Source organism: Triplophysa rosa, linkage group LG5 (genome assembly GCF_024868665.1).
Source record: "Triplophysa rosa linkage group LG5, Trosa_1v2, whole genome shotgun sequence".
NCBI classification, from domain to species: Eukaryota; Metazoa; Chordata; class Actinopteri; order Cypriniformes; family Nemacheilidae; genus Triplophysa; species Triplophysa rosa.
Genome location: NC_079894.1, coordinates 5,465,278 through 5,481,317, shown reverse-complemented (window position 1 = coordinate 5,481,317; position 16,040 = coordinate 5,465,278). Strand labels below are relative to the sequence as shown.

Here is a 16,040-nt window from a genome sequence, read left to right as displayed (position 1 = left end):
TAGTTTATGAATGTTGTGATATATAATGTTCATGTTTGTGTTTCCTCAAGATGACTTGAAAAACTTTTTGATACGAGACCAGCATTAAAATGTGCTATAAAATCAAGATATTTCGTAGTGTTTGGTTATTTTTTATAAAGAAAACAGATCTTTTCAGTTATGCCAAGCTCAAGAATGTTTTATTGGGTAGAAATTGTAAGTGAGGGGGAGGCTTCCAATATAGTTGTGGATCGTGGGTGGCCTTGAAGAATTGACATCCACCACCATAGAACTCTCAATGTGAATTTAGCAATACTGTGTTTATACATAATTCATTCGTTCTTATTTTCCTCTGAAGCTCCGGGAGCATTACAACCTGCTGGAAGACATCAAAATATATTTCTTACATAAAAAATATTCATTTAATTATACATTTTCTTAATGATTCATTTTATTATATTTTAACAATATTTATAATTTAATTTTAACTTTTACTATGAACATAAATCTAAATATAAACAGTACCGGTCAAAAGTTTACGATCACTTGACAAAAATGTTCCTCATGATTTTAAAAATCTTTTCATCTAAAGGTGTGTGTTTCATAGATTGAAATGACTTTTGTAGACAAAAATATAATTGTGCCAACATGTTATTCTCTTTCAATAGAAAATTACATTTTTATTTTTTAAATATTTTTAAAATGGATTACTTAAACGATGAATAAAAAGCAAATAAGAGTCCAGCATAGTTCATTTATTTTGTATTCTTTAAGTTACAACGTAACTCCCACAGTTACAGTTGTGTTATTCTATAGTTTTAATAGGTTTAGTGTTATTTTAAAATGTGGAAAAATATAAATATGGAAAGAGTCAGTGATCCCAAACTTTTGACCAGTGTGTATATTTACTCTAAACATCTTACTGTAACTACCATTAGGCCTAATATTCTACAAGATCTTTAATGTCACTCCATGTAGAAAACACGTTCCATGGAAACCTTACCTGTAGTCTGTGGACCGCTCTTTGGTCCACAGGTGGAAGTTGTGGGGGCAGTTCGTCCCTCGGGCACTGAGGAACCACCTGGGCACCTAAAGGTACAATACATAACACTGTGGTTATAAAGTGCATCTCCTCTGAGAGCCTCATCTGAGTTCAAAGACGCTACAGAAACTGAAACTATAAAGATGGTTTCTAAGAATTACAGGCTTCTGTGAAGAAAGGAGGAAGACGTAACAGATGAAAACATCAAATTGAGGAAGTTGTTTTATACGCAAACATTAGGAGATGGCACTCACGCTGAAGAGCCGAATCTCCTCTCCTCTCTGTCCAGGATGCCATGATACGTTCCAATCTCCAGCTCCAGTTTCATCTTGTTATTAAGCAAAGTTTCGTAGTCCCGCCGTTGCTGCTCGATATCCCCGTGGACGTCGGCGAGTTCTGCCTCAAACTTCCCGATAACAGAGCCCAGATTCTGCAGCTCAATGTCATGCCAGTGCTTGGCATCATTGAGGGCGTTCTCCAGGCCACGTTTCTGCAAGGGGCATGTTGTAAAAGTTGTGCGCACAAGATTGATGTGTCTTATAATGTTCGTGTGAGACTTTGAGAACATGTAGGTTTTTTCTTACCAGAGCTCGAATAGATTCAATCTCGGCCTGTAGACTTTTAATCTTACACCCGGCATCATTGCACTCCGTCTTTAGGCCCTCGAGCTCCTCCTCTTCTCGACTCAGCTTACTGTTCACACTGTCAGACTGCTACACACACACACGCACGCACGCACGCACGCACGCACGCACGCACACACACACACACACACACACACACACACACATTACAAACCTTTATAACCTTACAGAGACTCAAAAATCTCAGCCAACCCAAAAAGACCCAATCTTATATATCATAATATCATCCTTTGTATTTAAAATCGGCCATTCATTCTTCTGAAAGATCAATGGTGTACCTTGCACTCAAGGTAGGCATTGGTTTCAGCGCGGTTCTTCTCGATGACCTTCTCCCAGTGGGAACAAATGAAAGCTAGAATCTGGTCCAGACTGGTCTCAATGGGAGCATCTGGTTCATCTACCTCATGGCCAGCCAACTGCTTATAAAGCACTCTGACATCCTGAAGATCATAAGATCCGAATTTAACATCGGAAGATCTTCTTCACTGTCTAAATGTTGTTGAGCTGGTGTCTTATCTCACCTCTGCGTGACTGTGCTCCAGATCCATCAGTTCATTCTTCATGCTTTCAATCTGATTCTCCAGGTCTGTCCTGGTGAGGTTTGCATCATCGATGACCTTGTACAGTGAATTAATCTCGTCCTCCACCTCCTTACGAAACGGCTGTTCGTTCTCATACCTACAACATCATGCGCACAAACCATTTGTGGAATATTTGTTAAGGGAGTAAAATCAATAGACACCGTGAATCTGCTTATACTGGAGAGAGTTCACCCCAAAATCTCATGTGGTTCAAAACCTGTATATGAATTTAAATTCTATCTTTTGGGGGAAAAACATATAAATGGCACCAAAGCTATGCACTAAAAGCCACAAAACTTTTATCAAAAGGTTTTTTAGGGAAATTCCTTTTTTTATTTGTTTTTTATTTATTTAATTTTTACACAATCCATTTTGGTTTTAAGGGTGGTTTGATATTGATATTATATTGATATTATAAACAAAATTAGACTAGTTTAAAAATATATGAGCATAAAGTGTGGTAAATATTTTGGATAGTATATCCTTATAATGTTTTCATAAATGTAAAGTGTAGACCAGTGGTTCTCAAACTTGGGGGGCCCAAGATGGATCATGGGGGGCCACAGATTTTGTGGCGTTTTATGAAATATAGAAGCTTATCATTAATTTTATGCAATAAAACATCAGCCCACCAACCTAAAGAATTGATGTTCCAGCATTGTAACTGAATATGTTTAAGAATTAATTAAAATTCTAAGTTTAATTAAATAATTCTTCATTGGGGGTAGGGGGGGCGCAAAGCGATGCACTCTACACAAAGGGGGCCTTACAGCGAAAAAGTTTGAGAACCACTGGTGTAGAGAGATCAAACTACAAATCTATGTTGTTAGCAGTGAAACGCACTCACACCTCTGCTTAAAGTCCTCTGCATTAGCTTGAACATTCTCAGTCTGGAGCATAAGTCGAGCGTTGTCCAGGATGGTGTCACTAACCTGACAGAGAGCAGGAACAGGTTAGTGTGCACACCAATCAGAAAATATTCCTTTTACCATTTTTTACTTAGTTTTACTAGAGCCAGCCCACCTAGGGCTTCCCTCAAATTCATGGAGAACCATTGGGGGCCAATATGGGGCCAGATCTATTTGACTTCCTACACTGCAAAAAGAAACATTTTTAGTATTTTTGTTTTCCAGTAATATATAAACATATACACATATTTTATTTTACTTGAAGGAAATAATCCTGTAATCATTTTCCTAATATTTTGAATTACGTTTTTTATGTATACACTGTAAAGGAATCCCTTAAAAAACAAACATTTTCTGGCAGCTGGGGCTCCAGAAATATTCAGTAAAATTATTTTAAATAGTTTTTATCAGTTTTTCTTGTAAATTTGGGGAGTTTTATGTAATCTGACAGTTTTCGACCATATTTCAAAAATAGACTATAAAAAATCCCATTAGAAAAACAAATTTTCCGGCAGCTGGGGTGCCAGAACTATTCAGTAAAAGTAAGTTTTTTTGAAAAATTACATGTTTTCCTTGTTTTTCTAGTAAATTTGCAGTATTTTTCTGTAATTTGACGTTTTTTGATCGTATTTAAAAAAATATGTGAAATTTTTTTTGGGTAAAATTACAGGTTATTACATTATACGTGAAAAATCAGAAAAAAATAACATAAAAATTCTGTAAAATTATAAAAAAATTTGACAGTGCAACTTGAATCGATCAATTGGTTTGCCAAATGCATATATTTTTTATAAATATATCTTCAAAATGTTTTTAAAGTTTCATTTTGAAGTTTAGATTACTGGAAAAACAATAGTGACGTTTTCCTAGCATTGACATCCCATGTATTACACCAACCCAATATCTTCTCCAACCTGTATATAAACATCCTCCCAGTCTTGCTTTAGGCCGCCCCACGTCCCGGCGCTAGACGCTTTACAATCCAGGCAGTGTCTGATCTGTTCCTCCAGCTGCTGGTTAAGCTATTCCAGAGCGTGAACTTTATCACGGTACTCCAGCAGGCACGTGTTGAGACTGTCGAAGCCAAACTGGTGGCCTCTGTCACCGTGCTGGGTCACCACAGGGACGCTACTCCTGAGGCCCTGCAGGAACACGCTGCTGATGCCCAGAGCTCTGCGGGACACGCGTGCACCCAGGCTGCTGGCTCCACCGGTGGGGGCCATCCCTACAAACACACTCCGGGGTGCAGAGGTCCCTGCCGCGCTCATGCGGCCCATACCGCCCGGCCACTCATTAGCAGCCTGGCCCAGGAAAGACGATCGGCGTCGTGGCATAGGCATTTCTCTTCCAATGCCACTATTTGCCCATAGACATTCTCACAAATCAAGTATGAATATCCTCTGACCAGCCCTCGGCTAAACGGCGACAGCTAGCAATGCGTGTCCCTTTATGGTGGTCCGGCCTTCTGGAAAGTGGGGTCTTTGTTTGCAACTCTGTTGTTTCTGTACCTTTGTGACAGAAACCTGGTGATGCTGGTCACCGCTCTTTGTTCATCTCTGATAGGCAGTTTCGGCTGCCTCAGCACAGTGGTCTTCTCAGGAAAGCTCTATGACCAATCCAGGACCCCCCAGTATGTGTGGCCATGTTATGCCATTGGCATTTACAATGAGAGAAGGGAAAGTAAACTTTGCTACATTATTTCACAATGGTACACAGGTACTGACACTGAAACTGTATTTACAACACAATCTCAATGCAAATGGCTAATTCTAAAACAATTTTAGTCGATTCGCTTTTGCGCCTGTGATGTGAAGTTTATGGGCGGGGTTAGGGGTAGGGCCTCTGGATTGCATACATTTTTTTATGATTCACAATGTACGAATTCATATGAATTAGCTACCTCATAAAATCGCTACGAATTCCTGTGAAATCAGGTTGGTATTTAATTAAAATACTTTTGAAATAGATGACTTGGGCTGAATATTGTACAACAGGCAACTAAGAGCCTAGATTACATGGGAAGTTGTTCAATGCTGTTTTACAAGTGTCTTAGGGTGAGATTTGATAAAATGCCTAAATATCATTTTTGTGTGAGCGATTCACCCCAACAACTTATAAATTATAAATCATTATAATACGTTTACTGTTGCGGAATGTGTTAATGTAAGGATACGGTTTTAAACGATTTCTTCTTTTAACAAAAAATAAGGATTGCAGCTTTAAATAAGGTTGAAGGTTAATTCATACTGATCCAACAAACGCTTGAAATGCTGGTGTTTGTTAGATCAGTGTGAATTAAAGGAGCAATGTGGAGATTTTAGCGACATCTAGCGGTGAGGTTGTAAACTCTCACAGGATTAAGATCTCTTCACGTTTTCGCTTCTTTGATGAAGGAGATAACGTATTTACGAAACGCGCTCTGTAGAGCAGTTTGTCTGTTTAGGGCTACTGTAGAAACAACATGGCGAATTCCATGTAAGGGGACCCGCGGTGTATGTAGATAGAAATAGCTCATTCTCAGGTATAAAAACATAACGCTTCATTATGTAAGCTCTTTATACACCTCGGAAGACATAGTATATTATGGAAGTATTTTAATGACTCCATTATATTGCATTTCTGTCAATAGATTCTCTTAAAAAATGACACGCTGGACCCTTAACCTTTAAACTGCTATTGCGTAGTTCTGAGATTTTTTTTGTAAATTTATGTTGATAATTTGGCACTCTTTACAGTCTCTCTGCCCTGTTCCTCACATGAACAGATCAGCAGAAACTGATGCTCTAGGGTACAGTAAGACGCCTGACTGTAACTGAGGCCTGAGGCTCAAATCTACACCTGCAACCTTACATAAGACATCTATCTTTCTCTCCATCTGTAATGTTGGTTTAATTTGGAAGCATGTCTCGATTCTACTGACTTCAGCAGAATGACTTTCATGTGCATTTAGGGGCTTTCTGTACCCACTGCATGAAACTGAAACTAGTACAAACGCATTAAAAGACAAAGCAGCAACATTTTAGCAAAAAACTTTGTTTTTCCATTATTTGTTTCTCAGAACAGAGAGCTCTCAGAATATGTTACCTGAAAGGCCTTCTACACCATTAAAGTACCTAACAAATTCTGATGTGCTTTTCGTTTTGATTCCCGCTCTAGTTTTGCTGCATCATGAAATGTACTATGAAAAAACAATGACGATGAATAATTTCCAAATAATCAGCCCTGTAAATAACCCCAGGTGAAGTGTGAAGTCCACATCAGACATTTATGACGCACAAAGCTAAAGAAAAAGCACCATTTTTTTTCCAGAGAACAAGAAACAATTCCTTTTCTGATAGCAGAACAACAGGGTTTAATTTCCTCCTGCCTCCCCCCACAAACGTATTGTTCAGGGGAATTTGATCAAATCTTTTGATATTTTCATATTCACATACTTCTGAAATGCTGGGTTGTTTCATTAAGCTCTTTAAGGTAGTTGTTTAACATTTCGATTGGGTTATAAATGTTGTGTTGGTTGTATTTTGTTCAAATATTAATGTAATGTTAGAACACTGAAACAGGAAGTTCTTCTGCACCAGCGTTGGACCAGCATTGTTTACATCTTCTGAAGTGGTCTATATAGGGTATATGTTGAATGTCACATGACCAAACCGGAAAACAGGTCTCTACATCCGCTTGTCGGATGAAGTGTTAACAGCAGTATGAAGTCACAGCGATATGGATTTTTGAGAAATTCAGCTAGCTGTTTTGAATTTTTGCCGTTTTCTTCTGTCTGTGAGAAGAAGAAAATATAAAGAAATAAAAAACGTGTATATACCAATCTGTATATAAGTTGGACATCGATCATCTTTAGCTCCTTTGAAGGCATTTGGAGCTAAAAGCACAAAAGACCAGAACTGAATGTGATGAGACCTGTTTTCCGGTTTCTGCAAGTGATGTTCAGCATAAAGCCTATTTTACCCAACCATGAAACAGCCCAGCAATAGTCCCTCTTTCAAATGATGCCATTTTAATGCCATTTTAATTTCTCCGAAAGTCACAGTCAAGTGAAAATGATAAAACGGACAGAATTATTTTGAGATGCATGTATATCCACTGCTGGACGTCATTTTTGGTAGACAAACTAAATGAACCACTGTATGAAAATGTCCTTTTACAGAGTCCACATATTATGAAACACAATAATTCCATGGGCATGTCATGAATTTGGAACAAGCATCAAGGTATGTTTCACCGGCCATCAGAACAGGCACAGACCTATCAGTAGAGTCTGCCCTTGAGACTTACAAGATCAAGCATATGGCTGTCAGATTCCACCTTCATTACCCTTCCAGCGTTCACCTGACACAAACTAAGTTTTGCAACATGAATCTGGCAAACACGCGAGTATGCTGGATAATGCAGTCAGGGTATGTTGGGTGACGTTCTTACAATGTTGTCCTCAGTTGGACTTCGTTTCAGCTGTCCAGAAGAAAATAAAGCAAATTGTTTAAACAAGTTTACAGTTGGAAAGGTTATCAATCAGCTTACAACGCAAATCAATTAAAACCTATCCTGCAGAAAAATGTGCCTGCAGGTGAACATATTGACATTTTACAGACAACCGACGCCATACCTTTCCAGCAAAACAAGTCATAGCTTATTCATACCCCACAGTGTCTTCTCTCGCATCTCCCTCCCTGTAAGCTAACCCTATTTAAACACAAAGCATTAGACGCTCGCCCTGTCTGCACTCTCTGGCCTGTTCAGATCCTTCAGCGGAGATCCACAACTGTTCACCATGTCTATGTCCCTATCACTGTCCTCTTCCAGGCTGTCTGGTGGATATGGAGGTCTCGGCCTGGCTCGAGCTGGTGGAGGTGGAGGGGCAAGACTGGGTCTGGGGCTAGGGGGTGGAGCTGGCTTAGGCGGAGGGCTCGGCCTGGGAGGGGGACTGGGCTTTGGTTCTGGTGGAGGTTACGGTTACGCTTTTGGTCTCGGTGGAGGTGCGGGAGCCGGTGCTGGACTGGCACTGGGAGGTGGTGGAGCGTTGGTTGCCAGTCCAGCCTTCGCTATGGGTCGCGCCACTGCTGCAGGTGGGCTCGGCGCGAGCTCTGCTCTCATGGCCGGTTCGGCATCAGGCTCTGCTTATGCCCCGATACTGTCCAGAGCTGCGGAGAAGCAGACGCTCTCTGGGCTTAATGACCGCTTTTCTGCATACATGGGGAAAGTGCGGGCACTGCAGCAAGAGAATTCGGCTCTGGAGGCCAAGCTGTCCCAGTTGACCGGTGGGACAGATGTGTCCCAGGAGTCATCCGTCACCACCACCATAGAGTTTGAGGCCCAGCTGAGCGAATATCGCAGCACGTTGGAAACGCTCACCATCGACACCGTCAAGCTGGAGATCGAGCTAGACAATGTCCGCGGTACAGCCCATGAACTGAAGGCTAAGTGAGTTTTATTTCTGTTTTGTGACATTGGATCATGTGTTTTCCTGTTTATCTCATGAGGATATATCACAGGATTTCATTACGTAATATTTTACTGTGTACATTGGTGTTTAACTCAATGTAAACATTTGAAATATATATAAAATAGTCAATAAATCTAACTAAATGTGTTTTGGGGTTTCAATAAGGCTTGACTTTGAACAAGGAGTGAAGTTCCAGCTCGAGTCAGACATTGCAGCCATGAGAAAGGTAATATTATTATGTTATTTTTTAAATAATAATTAATAATAACAATAATAAACTAATTATTTATTTAATAAATAATTATTACATAATAAATACAAATATATAAAAACTACATTAAAAAAATACATAATATCGTATACATTTTTACAAAAAATAATTATAATCAACACAATAATCATAAAAATTATTATTACTAAAATAATATCATATAAATTATATATATATATATATAATAAAAATATATGTACTGTGTGTATTCCCTTTAAGGACATTGAAATGGTATCTGATTTAAGAATCGATTTGGATGCCAAATTCTCCAGCCTAAAAAATGAACTGGACTTTGTCACCAAGACACAGGAGGAGGTAAACTCAACACTGGTTATTTATTTCAAACTCTCTAAGATGTGGAAAGTTTTTAATACAAACTTTTGTCCCTCTTTGTTGTGTTGTTGTGTTTCACTGCAGGAACTATCTTCATTGCAATCTAAACTGGGCACTACAACAATGGACACTTCAGTTTCAATGATCGAAGTCGACACCGGAAAGTCATTCGACATCTCATCGGCACTCAACAAAATGCGAGTGGAATATGAGAAATCTGTTCAGCAACACAGAGAAGAGGCTGAGGCATACTACAAACTCAAGGTCCATACACACAGAGTTTACATGTTGTCAGTGTTTACATCAAGATGGAATTAGTGATAGATTTTGTTCTGCTTTTCATTCCAGATGGAAGAGATGCAAACAGCCAACGTCAAAAACACAGAGGCTGTGTCGTCGACCAAAGCTTACATCACAACAGCCAGAAAGGAACTGCAGACGCTGAACTTAGAGCTGCAGGGTTTTGTCGCAGCTGTAAGTGACACTTTCAAAGTAGTATGTGTTAAATAATACATGTGAGGTTATGTATAAACATCACATAACAGCTGTGCAAACAGTGCAGTTGTTTTAAATATGGTATTGTTTTTAGTGTCTTTGGCTTGCAGAAATAAGGTAAGAAATAAGTAAAATCCTGCAGCAGAGGTTCTCAGCTGGCATTCAAGGTGTTTTGAATAAATCACAGCTGTCTGAGACAGGAAACATACGCCATAGGAAGTGGTTTATTGATCTCAGCCGTTTCATATTGACAGTAAAAGCCCCAATGCCACACGACAAGACTCTGACTGCTGCAAAAGACACGGTTTCCCAAACAATTCTCAAGCTTCAGGGTTTTTTTTCTGACGGCATTTACAGTTATTTTTCTTTGAAATCAAGATTTCACACGAGCGCTGAAGGATTAGGTGGATTTCTCACTGTGTGAATCTTAGTGGTTGCTATAGGAGGCAGACAAAAAGTTGCTTTTGAAATGACTCATTCTGATGCCCTAAATCATCATTTGGTTGTTTGTTTGGTTGGTTTAACTTTGAAGTTTTTCTAATTCCTATAAAACATGTTTTTTTCCCCGAACATTTTCAGAACATGACTCTAGAGCAGAGTCTAGCAGAAGCCCAGGCCCAGTCCAGTGTGGGTGTGGCAGAGTACCAGGCGCAGATCGTCAGCCTCACATCAGCCATAGAGGTGGCTAAAGCAGATCTCCACAAACAGATCCTAGCCTACCAAGAGCTGCTGGACATCAAACTCGTTCTGGATGTGGAAATCTCCACCTACAGAAAACTGATGGAGGGAGATGACTTCAAGTAAATATTATACATAAGCAAAATACATACAGGGTAGCTGATAACATGGAGTCTTTTTTGGTTAAACGAAAATGCATAAAGCCTACGCTCTAAAAAATGATGGGTTATTTTCAATAACAAAAAAGACAAATCCAAATCGCTCGGTTGAATTAACCCAGAAAATATTTATGTGTGACCCAACACTGGGTTAAAACAACCTAGCATAGCTTTTTATTTGTCCTTTTTTGACCCAGTGCTGGGTTGAAAGCATAGACTGTATAAAACATGGATTTAGTGTCTGTGACATCACTGTCTCTGAGGATCTTTTTTGAAGCCTAAAGTGGGCCGTTGCCATCTTAGCAGCGCGTCACTCCTGGATAATCGAAAATGGGCAAAGAGGCGGGACGTGGTTGGAGCTAAGGTGCCTGGTTGCTGAAACAACTTGTCATTCAAGTGACCACGCCCTTTATTATGCAGAATTTAAGGCTTAATATAAGTTAAACGGATGAGAAAAATTCACCTCCCTCACAGTTGTCATGAAGGGCAAAATTAGCTATATATACCAACATTTTTGTACCAGGCTGTAAACATGTTTTTTTTCTGCTGTAAAGTTGGGCATTTTAACACGGGGCTCAATAAGATTCTGCTCTCTTTTGGAGCCAGTCTCTAGCGGCCAGTCGATGAATTGCAGTTTAAGTCACTTGCGTGTTGGCTTCACGAGAGAGATCGGAAGGTTGCCGCTTGGTTGAAAGTAACCCAGCATTTGTTTTAGAGTCGGCACACCATTTCAAACAAAGATGGCGCTTTAGAAGCAAAAGCTACAGATTGCAGCTTTAAACTAGTCACATTTTATATTGTTATTTTAAAAAAATCATTTTTTCTCATCAATATTCTAAATTAAAAATTCCCAGCATTGTGAAATAAATAAAAAAGCACAAGGGTAGTCTTTCATATTACCAAAGCTGTGCATATTTTGATTCTATAGAAACCGAACCTTTTCACAGCTCTCACACACACCTTGATCGCTGTTAAAACAATCTGAAATTTATATCTGCCACACTTATCTTTAAGGAATATTCATGAATAAATCTCACGGTCACAGATTTTCTTCAGTTTTCAGCTTTTTTCCATGTTTGGTTTTTGACAGAGTGCCAGAGTTTACAGAGTCCTCATACACTTTTTCAGGTAAGAACCGTTTTCGTCAGTTTCAATCGGTTTGATTAGCCAGAAACCAGAAGCTGATGTCTCTGTAAAACATACCAAAGAATTAAAGCAATGGCAGGATCACAAGCATCATGGACAGTCATCAGGGAGTTTCCTGACTAACTTGGAAAACCTCTGTGGTCAGACGTTATCTTATTGAGCGTTACCAACTGTTAATCACTGTCACAAAACTGTCAAACTACACTTCATGTTGGTTTGAGTAGTAATGCGACGCGCATCATTACTCAAACACAATGTATAGTTTAGTATAATTATGAGTGTGAGTATTGTGACATAATAACAAAGAAAGATTTGTTAAGATTTATTATCTAAATACCCATGACTTGCCCTTCCAGGCCCTATAAAACAATTGCGATGTTAAAATTTGTCTTTGGCTGATGTTTATGAAGCTATTTATTTATCATCACTTCTTTTTTTCCACATGTCAAGCGCATGATTGGCAGCAGATGAGTTGTTGACATGTGCCTTTCACTAGTTCAGCAAAAGTGAACATCTGTGGTTTTATGAGGAGGAAAACAGTGTTCATAAACATTCAAGGAATCCAAATTTCAAAAAAGGTGCTTAAAAGGTTCTTAACAGCGATGCCATACAAGAACCATTTTGGGTTCTACAAAGAACCAAGTCAAAGGTTCTTCAATGAACCATCTCTTTCTTACCTTTAAATAATCTGAAGAACCTTCAATGAACCTTTTGTGAAACAGAAAGGTTCTTCAGATGTTAAAGGAACCATTTAGACCCATTATGGAACCATTTAGACAAAGAAAGTTCTTCTATGGCATCGTGAAGAACCTTTATTTTTAAGAGTGTTTGCTCAACGTTTCTACACTATTATACTTCAACAAAATGGTCAAAAGTTCAGGGGCGTGGGGAGGGGGGGTCCTTTCTCATCTGCGCTTTTCCATCCTGTAGGAAGGGGTCCACCCCATACCAGCACCCCCCAGGGCACCCCTTAACCCAACCCCAAAGGACATACAAACTAGAAACGTCCTGACAGGCAAGTTTGACTCTATAATGCGGGGGCAGTGTAGAAGACCAATGCCTACAGGTTTATAAAACGCACTTGACAGCAAAGCACACCTTTGGTGCTCTAGTTAACTTGAAATAAATAAATGATCCCCTAAACAAACTCCTTTCTTTTTCTCAACCCTGTGTCCGTCATCTACCCATTGCCCTCCACTGACAGCTGGTCAAATTAAGGTCAAAGAAATCCTAACAGGTATGTGCAGTCACTTCCATCATATGACTTGAATTGCTTTTATTTGGGTAGACATCTGACTCTTGGCGCTCATGTTTTCTATACAGAGACATCAGTCATCTCTGACGCTGACGATACTGAATCCTCTTGAATGCTGGGAGGCGTGCGGTCAATGCAGACTTCATGAATGTTGACCCCCCTGAAGACCTCCAGTCCAAATAGATAGGCCTCCATTCAATAAAGCTGCATTTCTGCTTTCAAACCAATGTTTGATACTTGTGCATTCTTTCTTCATATGGCCCTTCAGAATGTAAACATGTATGCTGTTGCGTGCATGAATGGTCATATTGCTTACTAAGACACTTTTGCAACAACAATGTTTGCTAAAATGACGTATTATACAAGAACTTATAGTTGCAGGGTTTGTTTTTGCAGAACTTTGAGGGTTAAGTTTTCAGAAAGAAACTCCTAATAAGGGCCCCTGAAACTGGAACTACTGCACCTGCATCGGATCATATCTGTAACTTTATCTCTGAAATGATCTCTATCTCCGCTTGATGCAACGCTGCTCTCTTTATAGTAAAATTATAAACCGAGTCCTTAATATCTCTTGGTTTTCCACAGCAGATTTGGTTTTAGGAGATTTTGCTTTTGTGTACTAGCTGGCAAAGAAATTGAGGAAGTCATACTCATACTCAATCACGCTCTAGTCATGTTTTGTTTTTCTCACTTTTTTCCATTTCAATTTTTTACCAAACCACTGTGATGCCACAAGGCTCATGACACTGTTAAAAACATCATGTGACTTTGAAGGTTGTACTGAGAGTGTAGGCACTCAAACCAACCCAAATACATTTTGGTAAATTTGAAAGGAACAGTTCACCCAAAAATGAACATTCTGTCATCATTTATTCACCCTCGAGTTGTTCCAAATCTGTATAAATGTATTTGTTCTGATGAACACAGAGAAAGATATTTTGAAGAATGCTCGCAACAAAACAGTTCTTGGCCACCATTGACTAGGAAAAAATGCTTTATGAATTTACTTGTTCTGTTGAACACAAAATAAAATATTTTGAAGAATGTAAAGCAAACAGTTCTGGGGCACTTTTGACTACCATTGTAATTTTTCTTACTATGGTAGTCAATGGTGGCCAAGAACTGTTTGGTTACAAGCATTCTTCCAAATATCTTTCTCTGTGTTCATCAGAACAAAGACATTTATACAGATTTGGAACAACTCGAGGGTGAATAAATGATGACAGAATTTTCATTTTTGGGTGAGCTGTTCCTTTAACATTGTATAAAACAAATAGGTAATAAAACAAAATATTAAAAATCAAAGTAAAATAGAACCTCAGCTGCATGTTGGCATTAGCACCTAGCATGTTAGCATCAGGTTTGCAAACGGAATTAATTCTACAAAAAACACACGTATGAGTGAGTTGATAAGACATTTCACACACACAGAGTGACAGTTATGAGTGGGCATATATAAGGTGACATTATCTGCAGTTTGGTTCCTGTATAGTCTTGTGGTCAGCCTGTCGTGCAAATGCTCACCGCAGAATGTTCTGAGTAGTGAATGACAAATGTTTGTCCTCGTGTCTCTGGGCCTTATAACCGTTGCCAGGCAATGCAGCGCTGTCACGCTAACTGACGTAGCGTGTGGGACGCCACCTAAATCATGCAAAGTTTCAAATTTTCAGTTTGCACTGATTTAAAACAAGACTGTATTGCATCTTCTGTTTGGCAGTCACAACGCTAGCACAATAGCTGCATGTGTCAACACTAATCATTTAAGATAGCTCTAAGGCGTTTAGTGTGACAAACGTTATGTTTTTTCCTCATTTTTAGTTATTGAAAGTGTTTTAGAAGCTGTCTAACACGAATCATGTCCTCCTAAACGGTTTGAGGAAATGCATGCATTAGTGCATTGACCTGGTCAAAAGCAAAAGACAAGTCTAAAAAAGGGGAAGATTTTGTGTGGTTTGTTTGCGCAACAGGTAGAGACTGACGGGTTTATATATAGAGACAGTGGAATACATGAACGCCCACCGCTCTTTGTGGTAAACACCTTATTTCCACTTTTCATTTCTACCTTTTATTGTTTATCATTTTGAACACACTGGATACACCCATTTTCACACATAAGGAGGAATCAGGGGTTTCAGACAGATTATACAAAAAGCACTACACGTAATTATGTTATATCCATTTTATGTATTTTAAAAACAACTGTTAAAAGCAACAAAATGTTATATAGTAAAAGACAAGAAACATACTTATAGCACAGATGTCAACATTTGGTGGTTTAAATATCCATGTGAGGTCTTTTCCTTTAACACATTTTCTATAGTCAGGTAAGTGCAGCATACAGAACTGTCACATCCATAACAGTTCATATTCCTTATGAACGGGCACATGAAAATTAAAATTGAGAAACTATTCAATGTTGTTTGTAGAGGCGTCTCCTCTCCATTTGTTGGGTATTATTGCTTCGGGTTTCACAAAAATACGAAGTACGTCGTCTCTCAAAAACACATTGTCACATCCATTACGCATGTTTATTTTCCTTTTTTAAAATAGAAAACTGGTGCATAGACGGATATCTTTCTGAAGTTTAGACTCTATCAACAGGGGTTTAGTAAAATATAAACAGATGATTCAATATATTGGTAGCAAACAGATTCTCTGAGAGTTTATGTCACATCCATAACACAAAATGTCACATCCATAACGCTGTGCGAGTGCATTGAACATGTAGTCTTCATCCGTTTGCCAGTATTATTATTTTCTTCTGAATTAAACCCATAAACCGTTTCTCGTGTCATGAGCTGCCAGTTGAACCACAGAGGAACACAGAGCAATTTTTGGTCTTTTTACTGTAAATGGTCTCTGGAAGCTAATGATAACACAATGACTGTTAATTGTGCAATCATTGTTGCAATCAGTGATGGACGTGATAGATCTAAGATAACCAGGGCCAGAAATGGGGGGGAACACAGGGGGATGTAGTCCAGGAAGTGAATTACAAAAGAGTGCGTAGAGAATTTCCATTTTTTAACCATGAAATGGCATCCAAATGCTATGCACATTTTAAATACAGTGACTTTCTGCAGCTACGGTTGAAAAAT

General features: G+C 38.9%; 2 protein-coding genes across 2 annotated transcripts; one reads left to right on the top strand and one right to left on the bottom strand.

Annotated features, from left to right (window-relative positions):
- Nucleotides 1-139: 139 nt before the first annotated feature.
- Nucleotides 140-7,758, bottom strand: bfsp2 (beaded filament structural protein 2, phakinin). Its single transcript, XM_057334501.1, is given in 8 exon segments — nucleotides 140-355; nucleotides 983-1,068; nucleotides 1,276-1,511; nucleotides 1,606-1,734; nucleotides 1,944-2,105; nucleotides 2,187-2,343; nucleotides 3,096-3,178; nucleotides 4,069-7,758. Coding segments are annotated over 8 exon segments (1,323 nt in total). The 5' UTR covers nucleotides 4,495-7,758; the 3' UTR covers nucleotides 140-311.
- Nucleotides 7,759-7,850: 92 nt separating this feature from the next.
- zgc:136930 (uncharacterized protein LOC563946 homolog) lies at nucleotides 7,851-13,165 on the top strand. Its single transcript, XM_057334499.1, is given in 11 exon segments — nucleotides 7,851-8,584; nucleotides 8,772-8,832; nucleotides 9,097-9,192; nucleotides 9,295-9,474; nucleotides 9,559-9,684; nucleotides 10,285-10,505; nucleotides 11,632-11,669; nucleotides 12,618-12,657; nucleotides 12,659-12,702; nucleotides 12,892-12,924; nucleotides 13,011-13,165. Coding segments are annotated over 11 exon segments (1,533 nt in total). The 5' UTR covers nucleotides 7,851-7,934; the 3' UTR covers nucleotides 13,055-13,165.
- Nucleotides 13,166-16,040: the final 2,875 nt, after the last annotated feature.